The sequence below is a fragment of the Megascapheus bottae genome, chromosome 37, assembly GCF_031878675.1.
Source record: "Megascapheus bottae isolate mThoBot1 chromosome 37, mThoBot2.hap1, whole genome shotgun sequence".
NCBI classification, from domain to species: Eukaryota; Metazoa; Chordata; class Mammalia; order Rodentia; family Geomyidae; genus Megascapheus; species Megascapheus bottae.
The window spans coordinates 5,561,814-5,583,291 of record NC_143545.1 but is presented as its reverse complement, the minus strand read 5'-3'; the positions used below and the strand labels follow the sequence as shown (position 1 = coordinate 5,583,291).

General features: G+C 38.4%; 1 protein-coding gene across 1 annotated transcript in view; it reads right to left on the bottom strand.

Moving 5' to 3' along the window:
• The window catches only part of LOC150042144 (vomeronasal type-2 receptor 116-like), a 75,581-nt gene that overhangs the window by 31,388 nt on the left and 22,715 nt on the right, over positions 1-21,478 (bottom strand). Inside the window, exon 3 of the mRNA XM_090325222.1 lies at positions 16,370-16,857. Within this exon, the coding sequence (XP_090181348.1) occupies positions 16,370-16,857 (488 nt within the window). The remainder of the gene's footprint in view (positions 1-16,369; positions 16,858-21,478) is intronic.

Here is a 21,478-nt window from a genome sequence, read left to right as displayed (position 1 = left end):
TCATCAGAGAAAATTTCTATTGTTTTCTTTGATGAGTCACTGTCTGGTTTGGAGATGAGTGTAACACTGTCTTCATAGAATGTTTTGGGTAGTGAACTTACACTTTCAATTTCTTTGAAGATTTTGAGGAGTATTGGTGTGAATTCTGTTTGAATGCTTTAGAGAATTCAGCTGTGAATCCACCGGTTGGTGGGCTTTTCTTGGATGCTCCCATCTCTTATTGTCATTTCTTATTGCTATTACTTGAAATGAAACTGTATACTTGGTCTACATCTTCATGGATTAGATTGGGCATATTAATGTTTGCAAGAAATTCCATCTCAAATGTGTTGGCAAAAAGTTTTGGAAAAAATTCCCTTCTGACTTTCTGAATCTTCTGTAATTATGTTTACATTCTAATCTATAATATTGCTTGAGTGTGCTCTCTAATTTTTTTTTGGTAAGTGTCTGTCAATTTAGTTAACTTTTTCCAATAACTACCTTTTTGTTTTGTTTATTCTTTCTCTGGTTTTTTGGACTCTAATATATTTAATTCTGCTTTAATTTTAATAATTTGTTCCTTCTACTGGTTTGGGGTTTGGTTTGTTGCTGCATTTCCATGAGATAAGGACCATTATTAAATTGTTGGTTTGAGATTTCTCCAATTTGTTAATGTAAGCACTCAGAGCCATAAATTTTTCTCTGAGTAATGACTTTTCTGTGTCTCAAAGGAGGTGGTATTTTGAATGCTCCTTTTACTTAAACACTTTAAACTCATGAATTTCTTTTCTGATCTCTTCAGTGACCCACTGGAGATACAACAATATGTTGATTAAATCCTGAATAGCAAAAACACTTCTTAGCAGAAAGATCAGCACAGGACGAACCCCAGTACCAACTTTAGACTCTACTACAAAGCTATAGTAACCAAAACAGCTTGATACTGGCAGAAAACTGGCCTGAAACCAATGGAATAGAACTGAGGACCCACATATTAACCCACAGACTTAAGGCCACATAAACTTTGATAAGGAAGCCAAAAAATAGAATGGAAGAAAGACAGCCTCTTCAACAAGTGGTGCTGGTAGAACTGGTTAAGCACCTGCAGAAAACTAAAGTTGGATCCTTCTTTGTCACCCTGAAATGGGATTAAATCTAAATTGATCAAAGACCTCGAGGTAAAAGAAGATACACTGAAAACTTTACAAGAAGAAATAAGAGATACACTAGGTCTCCTAGGCAAAGGTCGAAACTTTCCCAATAAGGACCAAGAAACACAACAAATCAGAGAAAGGCTGGATAAGTGGGACTGCATTAAAGTTCAGAGCTTCTGTATGGCAAAGGACATAGCTAGCAAATTAACTAGAAAGCCTGTAGAGTGGAAGAAGTTCTTCACTAACCATACAACAGACAAAGGCTTCATATCTAAAATATATCAACAGCTCAAAAAATTGAATCAATCCAAAACTAATCTCCAAAAAACAATCACCCCATTAAAAGGTGGGCCAAAGACTTAAAGAGTCTTCTCTGAACAAGAAATAAGAATGGCCTATATATAAATGAAAAAATGCTCGACATTTCTGGCCATAAAAGAAATGCAAATCAAAAAAAACTCTAAGATTCCACTTCATTCCAGTTAGAATGGCCAAGATCATGAAATCTAATAACAACAGCTGCTGGAGGGGATGTGGCCAGGAGGGATCACTACTACACTGCTGTTGGGAGTGCAAAATCATTCAACTACTATGGAAAACAGTGTGGCAGTTCCTCAAAGAACTAAACATAGACCTCCCCTATAACCCAGCAAATCCATTATGTGGCATTTATCCAGTCATCCAGAAACAAGGACATACTAAATCCACTAACATAATGATGTTCATTGCAGCACTATTTGCTATAGCAAAGATACGTAACCAATCCAGATGTCCCTCAGTTGAGGAGTGGATCAACAAGATGTGGTATTTATACACAATGGAATACTATGCTGCTGTCAGAAAGAATGATATGGCTCCATTTGTAAGGAAATGGAAAGACTTAGAAAAAATTATATTAAGTGAAGTAAGCAAGACTCAAAGAAACATAGGCACAATGGTTTCCTTCATTTGTCATAATCAGTAGAAACCTGGGCTCTCCTAGCAGAGACTTAAAATAGAGCAAAACCTAGATACATAAGGCCATATGGATTGTTGCTAAATGAAAGGACCTCTAAGATATAGAAACAAAAGCCATATAATGAGTGATTGTTGTCTTTAATATACTATATCTCTCATCTCTTTTGCTGTCCCTTGGTTATCTCATATTGTTACAGTATCTCTCCTGGTTATCTGATATATATTATATATGCATATTTGATTATTTGAAATGGGATAGGAAGGAAAGAAATCAAGACGAAAGGTGGGGGTAGGAGGAGGGAAATGGAGACCAAGACATGACAAGGGGTTTCAATATATGTGAAGTAATGCACCTTCTATCTGGTGAATATAATGTAACCCTTCTATTAATTACAATAAAAACATATGAATACATAAGCATAGAAAAACAATATGCTGATCAATCTCCACAAGTTAAAGGTTTTCTACATTGCTGCTTGGTTTTGAGTTCCAGTATTTTGCCATGTGGTCTGAAAGAATGCAGGCAATGATTTCTCTATTTCTCAGCACAGATTTACTTTGTGCTCTAATATGTAATCTATTTTGGAAAATGCTCCATGTTCTGCTGAAAAGAATGCATATTCTGGTGTTGGTAGGTAGAGTATTCTCCAGATGTCTTTTAGGTGGATTTGGTCTATGCAATTGTTAGGTTCTGAGGATCCTCAGCTGAGATTTTGCCTCGTTGATCTATCCAGAGACAAAGTTGTATGTTAAACTCTCCAATGTTCACTGTGTTTGGATATACATGTGTTTTAGTTAAGAATGTTTGTTAGATGAAGTTGAGTGTCATTGTAAGTGGTGTTTAGATATTTAGAATGCTTGTATCCTCCTGAAGATCTTTTATTAATATGTAATAAACTTCTTCGTCTTTTCTCACTAGTTTTTTCAGTCTGTTTTAACTGATATGAGGATGGCAACTCCAGTCTCTTTATGGGGCTATCTGGTTGACAGATTTTATTCCAGCCTCTCACTTTCAGAGTATTGTTTCCCTGGACAAAATGTGTCCTTTGAAGACTGTAGAAAATGGAGCTTTGTTTTTGATCCAACTACTCAGTCAGTTGCATTTACTTGGAGAGTTAATAATACCATTAGTATTGAGGGTTAGGATTGAGTGATTTATTAGTTCTTCGCTTTTTATCCATTTTGTTTAGGGGACTGTGTCTTGGCATTTCTTTTTTTTTAATTTTTTTATTGTAATTAGTAAAAGGGTTACATGATATTTGCCAGATAGAAGGTGCATTAATTCACATACATTGATACCCTTTCACATGTCTTGGTACCCATTTCCCTCCCCCCCCACATCCCCACCCGTCTTGGTTTTCCCCCCTTCCCTATCAAATTTCAAATATCCAAATACAAATAAATTCAATATATCAGATAACAAAGTGAGATACTATACCAATATGAGATAACAAGGGACAGCAAAGGAGATGAGAGACAACATAGTACATTAAGGACAACAATCATTCATTATATGGCTTTTGTTTCAATATCCTGGAGGTCCTTTCAATTAGATTCACATTATATGGCCTTATGTATCAAGATTTTGCTCTATTGCAGATCTCTGCTAGTAGAGCCCAAGGTTTCTACTGATTATGACGAATGAGGGAAACCATTGAGCCTAAGTTCCTTTGAGTCTGGCTTACTTCACTTAATATGATTTTTTCTAAGTCTTTCCATTTCCTAACAAATGGGGCGATGTCATTCTTTCTGACAGCAGCATAGAATTCCATTGTGTACAAATACCACAACTTGTTGATCCACTCATCAACTGAGGGACATCTAGGTTGGTTCCATATCTTTGCTATGGTGAATAGTGCTGCAATGAACATTGTTGTGCTAGTGGGTTTAGTATGTCCTTGTTTCTGGATGGTTGGGTAAATGTGTCTTGGCAATTCTTACTGTAATTAGCTGGACCTCTTTTTTGGTGCCATTTCTGTATCAATATCATGTTCATGTTGGTTTTCTTCCTTTTTTTGGTTTTTTTTCATGTTGGTTTTCAATGTGTAGAGTATCTTTGAGTATTTTCTGTAATTCTGATTTGTTCAGTATATTGTTTCACTTTTTCCTTGTCCTGGAGGGTTTAAATTTTTCCAGTATTCTTGGCTGGTACTTATTTGTCTTTAGGCCATGACATACATCAATCCTGGCTCTTCTTGCTGGCATTGTCACTTCTGAGAAATTAGTTGTTATTCTTATTGACTTACCTTCATAGATGATTTTAATATTCTCCCTGGCAAATTTAAGAATCCTGTCCTTGGTCTTTATTGATTGTAATGAGGCTGTATGATGTCCTGTTTTGGTCTCATCTATTTTGAGTTCTGAAATCTTCTTGTATCTGGATAATTCTGTTCGTGTGTGTGTGTGTGTGTGTGTGTGTGTGTGTGTGTGTGTGTGTGTGTGTTTGCACACATGCATGCACACACACATGCCAGATCAGGGGTATGAACTTATGGTAATAGGTACTCTAGATAGCAGTAAGGACTAGCACTCTACCACTCTATTTCACAGTATTTCATGCCTTTTCCTGCTTGACTGTAGATAAATAATCCTGTGCAGCTAGGATGATAGGTGTGAGTCATCTGCTTACACCTCAACATATCTTTACCCTTCACCAATTTTCTCTTTCTTGATTTTTCTAAGGAAATTATTGATAAGGCTTAAAATTCTAAAAATCCCATTGTCTGCTTTAAATTTTCCATTATCTATGATAAGCACTGTAACTCTAGATATCCCATTAACTTGAATTCTTACTGTTTGATATGACAAATTTTGATAGATACATAAATCCTATCTCTTCCTAGCAATCTCTTCAAACACCTGAAATGGCATCAAATTTGACATTTTATAATATCCCCCACTCTTCTCACCATCACCTGTGGAAAACTGGAGAGTTCCAGCAATGTCCCTTTCTGGGCAGATGTTAATCCGGATGGTTTTGTAAGTATTGCTACAGATTTGCTATCTCTTATACAAGAGTAGTTTGGAATGTCATGCTTTCCAAAGGGGCTAATGAAGGGATTTTGAATGCTCTCCAAGAGCTTCAAATAGAATATTCCACATATCAAATCCCAGAGTCAAGTTATATAAAAGAGCAGGACAATCATTGATCTCTTCAATAGCAAAAGCCAAGGCCAAAATAAATTCTTAACTCAAGTAAGAGTGTGTTAGGTGAACAAGCAAGCTAAGAATGCCCGAGATCCTAAGATCAAAACCAGGTATCAAAATAGTGATAATGTGGACATGGTATTAGAAATATAAACACAACTACATAGACATAAAAATTTATGACTCTATATACATAATGTTTTATTGCATAGGTATCTATGACATACAAAACCTCAGCCTAATTTTAATTATTTCTAAAATCTCACTGTCAGTGATTGTATATAGAGATTCCCTTCTTGAATATTTGTTTGTTAAACACATCATTTGAAATATGATGTAAAAATCATTGTTAATAATTTTTTTTAAAATAGTGATAATATTAACAGCCACAGTAATAGTAATTACTGACATGAACAGGAGAAATCAGGTATTAGGTGACTTGTCTCCTGTGGCCCTTCGGAATGACCGAATAAACACTCACTAGTTCATACTTGGAAATGTAGAGTGTAAACCAAGTGTTTACTAATTACACTCTATTTTCTTAATACAATGATATTCTGTTCCCTGGAAGAATCTATAATTCAGCATGAAGAGTTCGTACACAATCCTTGCAAGTGATTAAAAAAATTAAATACAAGGGGGAAGGAAGATGGCGCCGAGACAGTAGGGACGCTACCTAGCTTTCTCTGACAAAAAGAGAGAACCAGGGAGTCCCACAAGCCAACTATCTAAAGAAATCCACAACAACAAACTCAAAAAGCAACGGAGAAGGACTCAAAGTGGAAAAGAAATCCAGATAAAGCTCACATGCAACTTTCTCAAAGAACTCGGAACGCGAGGACCCCTCCCCCACCTCTCGCCCAAAGCCCCAGAAAGCCGCGCCAGACCAAGCTGCCAAAAGCAGCTTGAGCTGGCGCAGGCTCCACGCTGGGAAAGCGGGGTCGGGCACCGGCTCTAACCCACGAACAGCGGCAGCAGTGGAGGGCACCAGGCTGGGAGCCCAACGGCTGCAGAAACCAGCACAGAACCGGGCCAGTGAAAGGCGGTGGCAGCAGAACCCAGATGCAGAACAAGAACAGCAAACAGCGGAACCCAGACGCAGAACACAGGCAGTGGCGGTGACCCGAGGGGAGTGAAAGAATCCCCACCACCATGGAGCTCCCCCAGACTGACCCAGAGGCGTGAGTAATACAGCACGTCCCCAAACACATCAGGAAATCGGGGCGGGTGCCAAGCAATAGAACTTAACTCAGACCCCAACACCCCGCCAGAGAAAGACTGGCTGGAGCAGGGGGGCAAGGAATTTAGAATCCTGTCCCTCCCCTCAACAGCCCCCTCCCTCAGGCCATTGACTGGAGATTGACAGGCGGGCTACCCATAAGACCCAGCACCCCACCAAGGGAGGCGGGGCTGCCCCAACTCCCACCCCCAGCCCTCTGACTGGAAACTGACAAGCAGGCGGACCCTAAGACTCAGCACCCCACCAGGGGAGGCGGAGCTGTCCCAGCTCCCACCCGCCCACCAGGCTCCTCACCCAGGCCACTGGATCTGGAGAGTGGAGCGCTTTGGGACCCTGCCTTACAACAGTGGGTAGGGGGTGCGGGTAAATAGGAGCCAGCATCTGCCCCCCCTCAATTCTCGAGCGGGGCATCCTCCAGCTGGGAATCCTGAGCAAGACACCACCGAGGGCCCCCCCCCACAGTCACAGACTCTGACAAAGCAGTGGAAACACAGCAGGGATCTGAAGGGCCTACCAGCAGCCAAGCTCCCCTTCTGAGAACCAAAAAGGCGCGGCTCCGCCCTTGGAGCCCACATCCCCAGCTGGGCCCCACCCCTGGGAACAGAGGGGCCTCCTGCTGGTCCTGCTGAGAGCTCCTGAAACTCTCAATCCCCACACCCTTGGCTTGGGGCCACCACTGGAAGCAGCACAGGAAAACGTCCACCAACCACGCTCAGACAGAAGCTCGCAGATCCATCCCATGGTCCACTGTGAGGCCACCGGTTGGGCTAAGAGCTAGTCGTGCAGCAACACATAAGTTTTATTCTAATACTTTCCAAACTTTGTACTCAAATACTCTACCTACTTACCCCCTCACCTCTCTCATTCTATTTCTCTATCTCTGGACCTCTGCTCCTCTTTCAACCCTTATACTGCATGGATCTACATTTGATGGCTGTTGGGCAGCATTGTATATCTAGGTGGTTAATCATTCTCTAGGCTCAGAGGGACTTAAAGACAATAGAGATTGGATTGAGAGGCTTATTGTTTTGGATATAAATTGCTTATCAGTGAATAATTAGACTAGTCCGTAACTCCACAAAAAGAAAGAGTGATAACACCAATCAAAACTCGTGAACATCTAGAGTCTGCCAGCTACAGAGGTCTAGGTTGGACATATCTGAAAAACTATAATCGTGTTTAGTATGAATCTTGCTCCCATTTTCAAATGGGCAGAACAAGAAACTCAAGAAAAATGTCAAATCAAGAAACAACATCTCCCACCTCCCCCACCCAATGTAAACAGCCAATGGAACAGTCACTGGCAAACCTAGAGGAGAGTCGTCCAAGTGCTGTACAAATGCAGTTGATAAACATCATTAATGAAAAATGTGAAAATATAAACAAAGAGATAAGGGAGGAAGCCATAGCTGAACAAGAGGAAACCATAAACAAGGTGATAAGTAAAAAAGAAGAAGCCATAAAGGAGGCCATAATAAAGGCTGTTCAAAAAAAGATGGATGAATTCATAGAATCCACAAATAAAAAGGTGACCGAACTCCAGCAAATGTTCAAAGAAAATAAAGCTACTGAGCTAACCACTCAAATGGAAATCAAGGAGCTAAAGAATCCATACATGATCTAAAAGAAGAGATGCAAGGCATCAAAAATGAGCAATTAGTAGCAAGGGAGATGAAAAATAAAGTAGATAGCTTTGATAGCAGGTTAGACAATGCAGAGGAGAGAATTTCCGGGGCTGAAGATAATTTACTTATTATAGAGAAAGAACAGAAAATGAGTCAAACCAAATCTAGGAAAAATGAGAGAGCGCTTCAGGAGGTCCAAGATACAATTAGGAAGCCTAATTTAAGGCTAATTGGTATTGAGGAGGGTCTGGAGAAAGAGGTCAATGGTATTGGAAATATACTTCAGGGAATCATCTCAGACAATTTCCCAAATATCCAGAAGGGCAGGCCCATCCAGATACAAGAAGCTTTTAGAACCTCAAACAGACCTGACCAGAAAAGAACATCTCACCGCCACATCGTAATCCGAACTGGATCAGTAGAAACCAAAAAAGGGATCCTAAAGGCAGCCAGGGAAAAGGGTTCAGTAACCTATAAAGGAAAACCAATCAGAATAACCCCAGATTACTCAGCAGAGACCATGCAAGCAAGAAGTGACTGGAAGCATATATGTCATGCCCTTAAGTCAAACAACCACCAACCAAGAATCCTGTACCCAGCTAAGCTCTCATTCATAACTGAGGGAACAATAAAAACATTCCATTCCAGGGAAAAGCTGCAACAATATGTCGCAACAAAACCAACACTACAGAGAATTCTGAAAGATGTTCTATACATAGAAAACCAAAATAAATGCAATATAGGAAAAGAAATGGCACCTAAACAGCATACCACCTAAGGACCACAAGAACTGTCAAGACACAGGCCCAAGTAAAAGCTTTTAAAAATGGTAGGACCTAATAAATATCTCTCAATCCTAACTCTCAATATCAATGGACTCAACTCTCCAATTAAACGGCATAGGCTGTCTAGTTGGATCAAAAAGCAAGAGCCATCGTTCTGCTGTCTTCAAGAGACACATCTTACCCAAAAAAACAAGCATCTTTTGAAAGTGAGAGGTTGGAATAAACTCTATCAAGCTAACGGCCCCCATAAACAGGCTGGAGTTGCCATCCTCATATCAGATAAAATAGACTTCAAACCAAAATTAGTAAGAAAAGACAAAGAAGGTTACTACATACAACTAAAGGGATCTTTCCTCCAGGAAGACATAACGATCCTAAATATTTACACACCCAATCCCGGAGCTCCAAACTTCATCAAGCAAACTTTACTTACACTGAAACCATACATAGATTGAAATACAGTGATTGTCGGTGACTTTAACACACCACTTTCACCTATGGACAGATCAACAAGGCAAAAACTCAACAGAGAAACCTTAGAACTGAACAACTATATAGACCAACTAGATCTAACAGACATCTGCAGAATATTGCACCCAGCAACAACACAATATACGTTTTTCTCAGCAGCACATGGAACATTTTCCAAAATAGATCACATGTTAGGCCATAAAACAAACCTGGACAGATTCAGAAACACAGAAATTATTCCATGCACACTCTCAGACCACAAAGGCATCAAACTGGAACTGAACACACATCTCCACCAACGAAAACCCTGTAACTCATGGAGACTGAACAACACATTGTTGAATCACCAATGGGTCATCGAAGAGATCAGAAGAGAAATCCAACAGTTTATGAAATTTAACAGTAAGGAACACACAAACTACCAACTCCTTTGGGACACAGCAAAGGCAGTACTCAGAGGAAAATTTATAGCGCTGAGTGCCTACAACAACAAGTTGGAAAAATTGCAAACAAACAAGTTAATGTCTCACCTTAAGCTCCTGGAAAAAGAGCAACAAACCAACCCTAATCCCAGTAGAAGAAAGCAAATAATTAAAATCAAAGCAGAATTAAATGATTTGGAATCCAAAAAAACTATAGAAAGAATCAACAAAAGATGGAGTTGGTTCTTTGAAAGAATTAACAAAATTGACAAGCCCTTAGCAAATCTTACCAAAAAAAGAAGAGAGCATATAGAAATAAACAAAATCGCAGTTGAAAATGGTAATATCACGACAGAAATTACCAAGATCCAGAATATCATGAGGGAATACTTCTCAAACCTTTATGCCAACAAATTTGAGAATCTAGATGAAATGGATGAATTCCTAGCCAATATTAACATACCCACACTGAACCAAGAAGAACTAAGCCAACTCAACAGGCCTATTTCAAGCTCTGAAATAGAAATGGCAATTAGAGAACTTCCACCTAAGAAAAGCCCAGGGCCAGATTGATTCACAGCTGAATTCTATAAGGTCTTCAAAGCAGAGCTCACACCAATACTCCTCAAGCTCTTCAACGAAATTGAAAATGAAGGTTCCTTACCAAACTCATTCTATGAAGCCAGTATAACCCTCATCCCCAAACCAGACAGAGATTCATCAAAGAAAGAGAACTATAGACCTATATCTTTGATGAACATCGATGCAAAACTTCTCAACAAAATACTGGCCAACCGTCTACAACAACTCATCAAAAAAATTATACACTATGATCAAACTGGATTCATCACAGGGAGGCAAAGCTGCTTCAACATACGCAAATCAATTAATATAATTCAACACATCAACAGAAGCAAGGACAAAAATCACATGATTGTCTCAATAGACACGGAAAAGGCATTTGACAAGATCCAACACCCCTTTATGTTAAAAGCTCTGGAGAAACTAGAAATCCATGGAACATTCCTCAATGTAATAAAGGCTGTGTATGAGAAACCTACTGCTAGTATTACACTTAATGGTGAAAATCTAAAGCCATTCTCTCTAAAATCAGGAACGAGACAAGGATGCCCACTCTCTCCACTACTCTTTAACATAGTACTAGAATTCCTAGCCAGTGCAATAAGGCAAGAAGCAAGCATAAAGGGGATCCAAGTAGGGAAAGAGGAAATAAAACTATCCCTCTTTGCAGATGACATGATTCTGTATTTAAAGAATCCTATAGACTCTACTACCAAGCTCCTTGAGCTGATTCAAAGCTTTGGAAGAGTAGCAGGCTATAAAATCAACCCTCAAAAATTAACTGACTTCCTTTATGCCAACAGTGAGAGGAACGAGGCAATAATCAGGAAAGAAACTCCTTTCACAATAGCCTCAAAGAAAATAAAGTACCTAGGAATTACCTTAACTAAGAATGTAAAGGACCTTTTTGATGAAAACTTTAAAACCCTAAAAAAGGAAATTAAAGCAGAACTAAGGAAATGGAAAAACCTCCCATGCTCCTGGATTGGAAGAATCAACATTGTGAATATGACAATCTTGCCAAGAGCTATCTACAAATTCAATGCAATACCCATCAACATCCCAATGTCATTCTTTAAAGAAATAGAAGAGGCAATCCAAACTTTCATATGGAATAATAAAAGACCCCGTATAGCAAAAACACTTCTTAGCAGAAAGAACAGCGCTGGAGGAATTTCAATTCCAAACTTTAGACTCTATTACAGAGCTATAATTCTCAAAACAGCTTGGTACTGGCACAGGAACAGGCCTGAAGACCAATGGAATAGAACTGAGGACCCAGATATTAAACCACAGACCTATGGCCACCTAATCTTTGACAAGGGAGCCAAAAAAATAGAATGGAAGAAAGACAGCCTCTTCAACAAGTTGTGCTGGCAGAACTGGTTAAGCACCTGCAGAAAACTAAAGCTGGATCCTTCTTTGTCACCTTGCACTAGAATTAACTCCAAATGGATCAAAGACCTGGAGGTAAAAGCTGACACACTGAAAACTCTACAGGAAGGAATAGGAGATACACTAGGCCTCCTTGGCACAGGTCGAAACTTTCTTAATAAAGACCAAGAATCACAACAAATCAGAGAAAGGCTGGATAGGTGGGACTGCATTAAACTGCAGAGCTTTTGTATGGCAAAGGACATAGCTAGTAAACTAATCAGGAAGCCTACAGAGTGGGAGAAGATCTTCACCAACCAAACAACGGACAAAGGCCTCATATCTAAAATATATCAACAACTCAAAAAATTGAATCACTCCAAAACTAACCTCCAAAGTAACAACCATCCCATTAAAAAAGGGCCAAAGACTTAAAGAGAGTCTTCTCTGAAGAAGAAACAAAAATGGCCTATAGACACATGAAGAAATGCTCAACATCTCTGGTCATAAAAGAAATGCAAATCAAAACAACTCTAAGATTCCACCTCACTCCAGCTAGAATGGCCAAGATCAGGAAAACGAATGACAACAGATGCTGGAGGGGATGTGGCCAGGGGGGATCACTACTACACTGTTCGTGGGAGTGCAAACTCGTTCAACCACTATGGAAAGCAGTGTGGCAGTGCCTCAAAAGGCTAAACATAGAACTCCCCTATGACCCAGCAATTCCACTACTTGGCATTTACCCAACCACCCAGAAACAAGGACATACTAAACCCACTAGCACAACAATGTTCTTTGCAGCACTATTCACCATAGCAAAGATATGGAACCAACCTAGATGTCCCTCAGTTGATGAGTGGATCAACAAGTTGTGGTATTTGTACACAATGGAATTCTATGCTGCTGTCAGAAAGAATGACATCGTCCCATTTGTTAGGAAATGGAAAGACTTAGAAAAAATCATATTAAGTGAAGTAAGCCAGACTCAAAGGAACTTAGGCTCAATGGTTTCCCTCATTCGTCATAATCAGTAGAAACCTTGGGCTCTACTAGCAGAGATTTGCAATAGAACAAAATCTTGATACATAAGGACATATAATGTGAAGCTAATTAAAAGGACCTCCAGGATAGTGAAACAAAAGCCATATAATGAATGATTGTTGTCCTTAATGTACTATGTTGTCTCTCATCTCCTTTGCTGTCCCTTGGTTATCTCATATTGTTATAGTATCTCACTTTGTTATCTGATATATTGAACTTATTTGTATTTGGATATTTGAAATTTGATAGGGAAGGGGGGAAAACCAAGACGGGTAGGGGGTGTGGGGGGGGAGGGAAACGGGTACCAAGACATGTGAAAGGGTATCAATGTATGTGAATTAATGCACCTTCTATCTGGCAAATATCATGTAACCCTTTTACTAATTACAATAAAAAAATAAAATTTAAAAAAAATAAAAATAAAAAAAATTAAATACAAAACTTGGTCCTTTTTCTTACAATCTCAAAGAATGAGTTCACAAACACAGAGGGATAAGTAAAATGGCAAAAGTTTATAAAGAAAAATTCTGCGTAGAGCTCCTACCACACAGTAAGAATCCTAAAACCATTTATTTCCAGGAGTATATTGCTTAGAGCATAATTTGTTGCCTGTAGGAGAAATTTACAGAAATCTGAAAATCATTTCACAGCATTTAGACCATAGCAGTTCCCAGATCCAATAAGACACCATGTACCCTGCACGAAATCTCAAGGAAATCTTTAACCCCTCTGACTAGTCATTCACTCGTGTATACTTTGAATTCCAGTGAGCACATGGTTTCTATTTTCAAGACATATGGATCATGATGAGAGTCCAGAGACCCACAAACATAACTGTTCAAGGTCATGGTGATGACCTTGAACATCTCCGAGGTAATGAATGACACTGGAATTCTGCAGTGTCTGCACCCAGGACCTTTCAAGTACACGGTGATATGGTACCTAGGAGCCTGCAAAAGGAATTGCTCAACATCAAGGTGAAGGATGCAGATGCTCTATAGTAGGGCACTTTTGCCCTCAGTGCTGAGCTCGGCAACTTTTCTGTTCTCACAACTTAACAAGCTGTATATAACTCTGCACAATTTACTGTGCCCAAATTTCTGTCTTTCGCTATTAGTATCTCAAATGATTGCTGAGGTCCATTTCCTTTTCTTTTGTAAGACATTGCTGTGGCTTTGTGAAGATGATTATATTTTAGTGGCTGGAAGAATGGATTTGACTTGCCTTTTTTCACAGTCTGGCTGAGCCAGTAGAATATGTCTGTTTCCATCAACCAATAAAGAGGAAGCAGGTTGCTCTCTTATTCTCATGTTCAGTAGAAGTCTATTTTCACTGACAACCTAGGTAGCATTGAATACTCTAAGTATGATGAGCACAACAAAAGTCCCACTGGAATGGAGAAATTCCAGTATGGTCATGTAAAAACATAGTTTAAAAAATCTTGGATACTTGGCCTTTTCCCCAAATCAGATGATATAGCCTGTGTTAGAACTCACCCCTGGTACTGAAGTTTCAGCCTCCAGTGGCATAAATGCAATGGCTGTCATCTAGTTCTTATCACAATTGTTGATCCCACAGGCTTTGTATTATCTCTGATATCCAGTGACAGCTGCAGAAGTGTCCCCTACCCATCATGGCTCCAGCAGGTGACTTCATGAAATCGATTAGGAAAATATTTCATGAAAATTGTCTATGAAATTGTGTTATGATAAGACTAACTGCAAATTTCACTTCTGAGAATTAGATTGCTTGCTTACAAAACTGCCTTGCCACCTGTGTGTGGTTATTGCCTTTATAAATCCTGCTGTCCTAGGGAACAGAGTTTCCCTTTTTTCTGAGATTTCCTTGGGAGTTCAGGACAGATCACCTCCAGCCAATAAAGTCCTTCATCACCTTGAACTGTGCCCCTATGTATTACTAGACTCTGGAATATTTCACAAGAACATTTCTTCCTTGGCATATAGTATGTTTATATGCTAAGCAAACTTTTTGTGAACATTATTTGTCTTTTACGGGCTTCTTTATTCTGACTAGGCCTATCATTTTAGATATTTGGAGATTTCTGCTAGAATTCAGTTGTATTTCTCCCTTACTCTTCCTTCTTTGGACCTTATTCAATATGTGCTAGTCTACAATTAGATCGTGTGATTGAGTCCTCCACTCATGTAAATATTTCTTGTTTCCTATATTTTTTCTGAATTTCTTGTTCTTCCTGAATAATAAATAGCCTTTGATTCCATAGACTCTTGTGTTCTACTCTATATTCTATTCTAATCAAGAATTCCTATTGTGTTGTTTTTTATTTCCCAGACATTATTTTTGATGGCTTTATACTCTTTATGGAACTTCTGGGACCTCTTTGATTTGATTTTCCATTTCTTCTATCGTTTAGCTAAGAGACTATTGATTCATTTGGCTCGCCTCTTGGAATTCATTCAGTTTTCTATTGAATTCTTTGAAAACATCAGAGTCACACATAGCCATTTGTGGGCTTTCTATATTTTCATTTAACTTATTTTTCAGCCAAAGTTTTTATCAGTATCATCTAGATCTTTCAATGATTTTTTATATAATTTAAAGTAACAACCAATCTACAGACTTTAAATCAGATGTTTAAAATCATAGTCAGATATCCCCTATCTAAATAATCCTTAAGTTTCATTTGGGTTTGGGAACTGTGTTTCAGGAAAGGGCATTATATTTAGTAGTAGCCAGAGAACTAGTCTGTTGTAAGAGATAAATCAATCTCAACCAAAATTATAACAGGATCAACCAATTAGAGCCAAAGTGAATACAAATACAGTCTAATTCATAGACATATATACAGGGACTAATGGACTTAAAAAACAGAAGAGGATAAAAGGACCAAAAATAAAGGAAAAATATTTTGAAGTGAAATTACAAGAATGCTGTTCTCTAAAAGCAAATGAATATGTCTATTGTTGGGAAACATGACATTAATTTTTCAGACTGTCTGAGATGTTGTCTCTGTGTCTCAGAGTTGCTGACTTTGCTATGGGCTCTTATCTCTCATCTTTAAATTCATGTTAAAATTCAATATGAAATTCCAGGGTTTGGCTAACTCTGCTAGCAATAAGCAATTGCACATCTGCATAGTGTATACTGGGAAATGCATGCGTTGTGATGAATGTTAATTGATTGATGCTCAATGGTAATCAGTGTTTTTTTTTCAGTAATATTAATCCAATCATATTAATGAAATTATTAAAATCAAGAAGGTAAAATATGAACTTTCATAGGAACTGATAAAAATAATAATGACTTAGAAATATTTGCTTAAGGCCAGGAACATGGCCTAGTGGTAGAGTGCCCTGGATTCAATTACTTGATGCCACATACATAGAAAAAGCCCTGGGTTTGATTCCTTGACACCACATATGTAGAAAAGGCTGGAAGTGGGCTTGTGGATCAAACATTTAAGTTTCATCTTAAGAGGGCTTATTTCTTCCAGTTGGTGTTTTGTCCCGGAAGCCAGGCAGAAAATTTCTATCTGAACTTAACAAGATGATATAGCACTTGGGGGCAAAGATGCAGCCCAGTAGCCCTGCATTAGACATATTGAGAATACCTCGGTAGCAACCATTAACTTCCCTTTGGTACTGTTATAAACAGGCAGAAAATTGAGCCAGACACTGCAGAACACTAACTTGCTGAATGTCAGGAATTTGGCTTCATAGAAGGTGTCAGGGAGGTTCCTGGGCAGGAAAGCCACAATAAAACTGATCAGGGCCAGGAAGCCCAGGTATGTCAGGACAGAATAGAAAAGAGTGAGGGAGCCTCTGTTACACAGGATGATGACGTGACCATGTTCAGAGTGTGCATCTATATCAATGAATGGAGGAGAGGTTCCCAGCCAAATTTCACAGAGAGTCATCTGGATCAGGGTGCAGATGGGAATGATGAAGTTAGGAGCTCCAGATGCTAGCAGCCGCCTCATACATCTCCCTGTAGAAGTGACCTTGAATGCCAGAACCACACTTACAGTTTGGGCCAAGACCGAGGAAACAGCTACAGTGAACAGAAGTCCAAATGTGACTTGCTGTAGAATGCAGGTGACTGTGTTGGGACGGCCAATAAAAAGCAAGGAACAGAGAAAACAGAAGATGAGGGAGATGAGCAGGATGTAGCTGAGAATCTGGTTATTAGCCTTGACAATGGGGGTATTCTGATATTTCAGAAAGACCCCAAGAACAACCACTGTGAGTGTAAATAAACCAAGAGCCATGCAGGCCAAGACCATCCCAAGTGGTTCTCTAAAATCCAAGAAACTTTCAGCTCTGGGAAGGCATTAGTTTCTCTCAGTGTTGGCATGCTGATGATCTGGGCACTTCACACAGTGCTCCATATCTGGTGAAAAATTAAGCATTAGTCACTTCCCAGGATGTAAAAGGAAATAAGGATCTCTCTATATAGAGATAATTTCAAAATGTCATACTTACTGGCATGAAGTAAATATCACCAAGTACTACCAAACATGTAGTACATGTTATTTTTATGTCTTCATCATGTTCCCTCAGCCCTGCCCACATTCTCTTACTTCCATTCTGATTGAAACATTTTTTACTTGCAGTGACTATCACACACTCTTTGTTGTCATTTTGTCATTTCTTCACAATTGTTTTCAGTACCTATTCATGCCGCAATAATATTCCTGGATGTATAACTCAAATACCTCATTCAAAATCTTGGATAGTAAAGCTTGCACTTCCCGCTCTGTCTCTTTGAAATGCAAGTATAGTGACCTTTCCTTGAAGTTTTAGATTTTCCTCTCCTATGCCTCTGTTAGGTGGTGGAGAACAGAGAATAAAATCACGGTTTGAACTGGTAAAATTATGCTATGTACAAACTTGTTTCTTCTTAACCCAAAGCCAACTTACAGCACTTGCTCTGTTGCAAGAACAGTTCTGGATACAAGGAAATAAGGAAGTGAAAGTATGTGTGTATGTTTGTGTGTGTGTGTGTGTGTGTGTGTGTGTTCACATTATATATGGTGTGGGATCAGTCATGGGGCTTGTACCCTGGGCCTAGGCACTGTTCCTGATCTCTTCAGCTCAAAGCTATTGCTCTACTCCTTGAGTCACAGTGCCATTTCTGGTTTTCTGGATGTTAATTGGAGATGAGAATCTCAAGAGTCTCAAGGACTTTGGTGCCTGGGCTGGCTTTGATCTGTAATCCTCAGATGCATACAGGAGAATAGAAAAATTAAACCCATTTGTAAATTCAGAGCCTATGATTTGTTTCATTCTTCAAGAAGCTTTATCATCTTCATTGCAAGTAGATTGCTAACTGATGGAAGGAAAAATTTGATTTGATATACTAATACACAATATCTTCCATTGAACTCTATGTATTAGGGGAGTCTAGGAGAGAGTATAAATTTCTCCCTCAGTCATGAATTTTCCTGTCTCATTAGCAATATCATCTTCTGAGCAATGTGTGCAATCAACACAAAGGCAGCCTTTTCCTCTTGAAGGGATTTCCTGAATCCAGGACTACAACTTTGACTGCAGACAGAGTTAGGATGCTGATGGAAATATGCTATACCTGTAACTTTATAGAATTTTACCTAACATACCAAATCCATAGTTTTAAAGAAACTGGATGATTAAGCATCATATATTATGCATGGAATCCAGTCAGTAAATTGAATTCTTGGATCATAAGAATATCACATGATCACAAAAGTCTTATGTGTTATAACATTAGTCTCTAGCCTGGTGAACTACTTGTTAGTAGAAAGTAAATGATCATTAATTAATGCACCTTCTATCTGGTGACTATTAAAAGCCCTTCTATTAATTGCAATAAAATATAATAAAAATTTAAAAAGAAAGTAAATGCTATTGGTCAGCCCAGTGGAGCTCCCTTGAATTCAGGCCATTATATGTTGTCTCCTACTCAGCTATGAAATTGTAAAGAGCAAATAGGAATACTCATCTTTGAAGCTTTAAAAGATGCTCATGCCTCCCTTTTAAAGGATTTTGTGAACTCTATACTTGCTGTATTTTTCTTACTTTTCTAATGTCCATGAAGTGAGAATCTTTTCACATAGCCCCTTTCAGTAATTTAATGATATAACCAAAGATGTCTAAATAGTAAGGCAACTAACTATTGAATGAAACCACCACATAATGGAGCAAAAGAAAGCATTCATTCACATATGGGAATTCCTCAGGTACTTTGTCACAGTGTTATAAACATGCTAAAATATTTTATTTATATTTTATGAAACAATTAAAATCAACATTAGGAACTACTAATTTATTTTTTTACTGTTGTGTTTATCCTGGGGCTTCAGTTGATGTCTGTGAACTTTGGCTTTTTATTGTTTCTTTTGTGCTTAAGGTGAGCATTCTACCTCTTGATGCACAGCATAATATAAACTTTTTGGTGTCCATTTGAGATTTTTTCTGACAAATCCAGCTTTAAACTGACTTATTATCTTAACACTGAGGATGGAAGTCTTTTAAGTACATAGGATTATGGGAATGAGCTACAAGCACCCAAATTTTCTTATTTTTTGGTGGTTAAATGAAGATAAGAGTCTACCACATGTTCTTGCTTGGACTGATCTCAGTCACCTGAGTAGTATTATTTCAGGAGTAAATTGCTGTTATTCAACCAGATATACATTTCAAGGGAGAATTTTACTTAATTATGCACCATTGAAATAGTTATAATTAAGTCAAACACACCTCTGTTGTTCCTATGGCCCACTGTACCACATCTTCAGGTAAAGAAAACTGATGACCATGTAGAGGATCTGGAGAAAATTTTCCTAACTTCACTTTAAGTTCAAGACCTTCTGAAAAACTCCAAATATTTACACTATTGTAATCTGTCTCTAACTTCTTTTTCTCACCCTAAATCACTTGATCTCCTGCACGATTGTGAAATTGGATATTCTTCAGAAAATGGTACAGCTGAAGGGATCCAACATGTTATGGTTAAGACAGAAAACCTAAACTAAGAAACACTCCTGAATGCCTTTAATTTTTATTTGGAATTCAAAAATAGCAGAGAACCATGATGACGTAAACCAGAAGAAAATCTATGGATGAGTAAACACAATCTTTCTGAATCCATAAGAGTAGAAGGTCTCTTTTCAAGAGAAACCAGTTCCACAGTCGTGCATGAGACAATTCTCAGTTGCCTAGCTACCGTTTGCCACAAGCACTAATTTTATGGATGTCTCTAGTTTGTGCTTCCTACATTTTTAATGCCAAAAGTAGAAGGAAACTATGCTAGTTATGAAAACTAGGTTTAATTCTATTCACCATATCATCCTTCACTATTACATAAGAAACTTACAGAGAAAAGGTGAATTTCTACTTTACAAAACATCAATTCTGGTATGTGGAAGTTGTTCGTAAGTGAATGAATTTATAGAACATAATATTAGTTTCCTCCTTGTTTCTGGACTGCTTTTCTGAAAAGCACATAAACATGTGTCTAGAGTGACTCAAAGACATTTACACAAGTATAGTTTTTTGAGTTTTGGAAGGATACCTGAAATATTTAACTTCATATAGTAAGAAAAATATCTAAGAAGTGACATTCCTCATTATATGTGCCATTGAACAGAAGGCTTTACCTGTGCAGGACAAGGCCCTGTCCCTTTTATATTTCCCATTGTTTGCACTTCTGTTTGATAAAGATGCATCTCATGCATATCTTGGGCCACAGCATACACAGCATTGTATATATTGCAACTGTCTCCACACATAGTCATGTCAAAAATGTGCCAAGGTAGCCAATCCAAGGAGACTTCTTGAGGACAGTTCTCCCATTTAACACAGTCAGATTCAGAATTTGAGCAATTAAAAGAGAGAAGACATAGCCAAGCAAGGAAGAAGTCTTCTGGGTATTTGGAAGGATCAACTGCCTTAACAAAATCTGTGAGATCCTGAAACATCTGGGTGATGGTGTGAAAAAATGAGAGGTACATGGACTGAACCTAGCATGAAATATCTCTTTTTCATTGTTAAATCCCACTGTGAATTTATTATACACACTTTTCCTTTTATGAAATATTGCTCAACAAACCTCATGAAATCTAGCAGGGATTCATTATCACCATATATAATGATGACACTTGCTGAAGATTTATTAATCTGGACCTAACGTGCCATGAATTTTAATGATAGGGCATAGGTTGGGATTGTTAGTTCAAATGCAGCACAAATGCTTTTTTTGGCCATCTCTTCTTTCAGTTCAGGAAGAATCCACAAACCACTGTCATCTTGTGAGATTAACAGTCCCACCCAGTTCCAGCTAAAGTGAAGAAGTAAGGAGACCATGGCATTGGCTATCCATGTATCCTTTAATGCCATCTGATAGAGTGTAGGGAACTTTTTTGGTCACTTAGAGCATGATCAAAAGGCCCAAAGTTAAGCTAAAGGAAATGAAAATCGGATGTTCCTGAATGAGATTTCTATCACAGCCCCAATCACACTGTATACTGCATTTTAACAGTTGATAGGTGAAAAGCAGGATTTTCTTTTAGTATTTAATGATTTTATTAGTTTACAACACATCCCTTAATTACTGCAGCGCTGTTTAACTTTATTTGTCAATATTTCCATCAACTTTTCCCATCTATACCAACTCTATTCACCCCTTGATGCTCATAATTTCATCTTCACATATGCACACTGAATATTGTTGTAAATTGCAA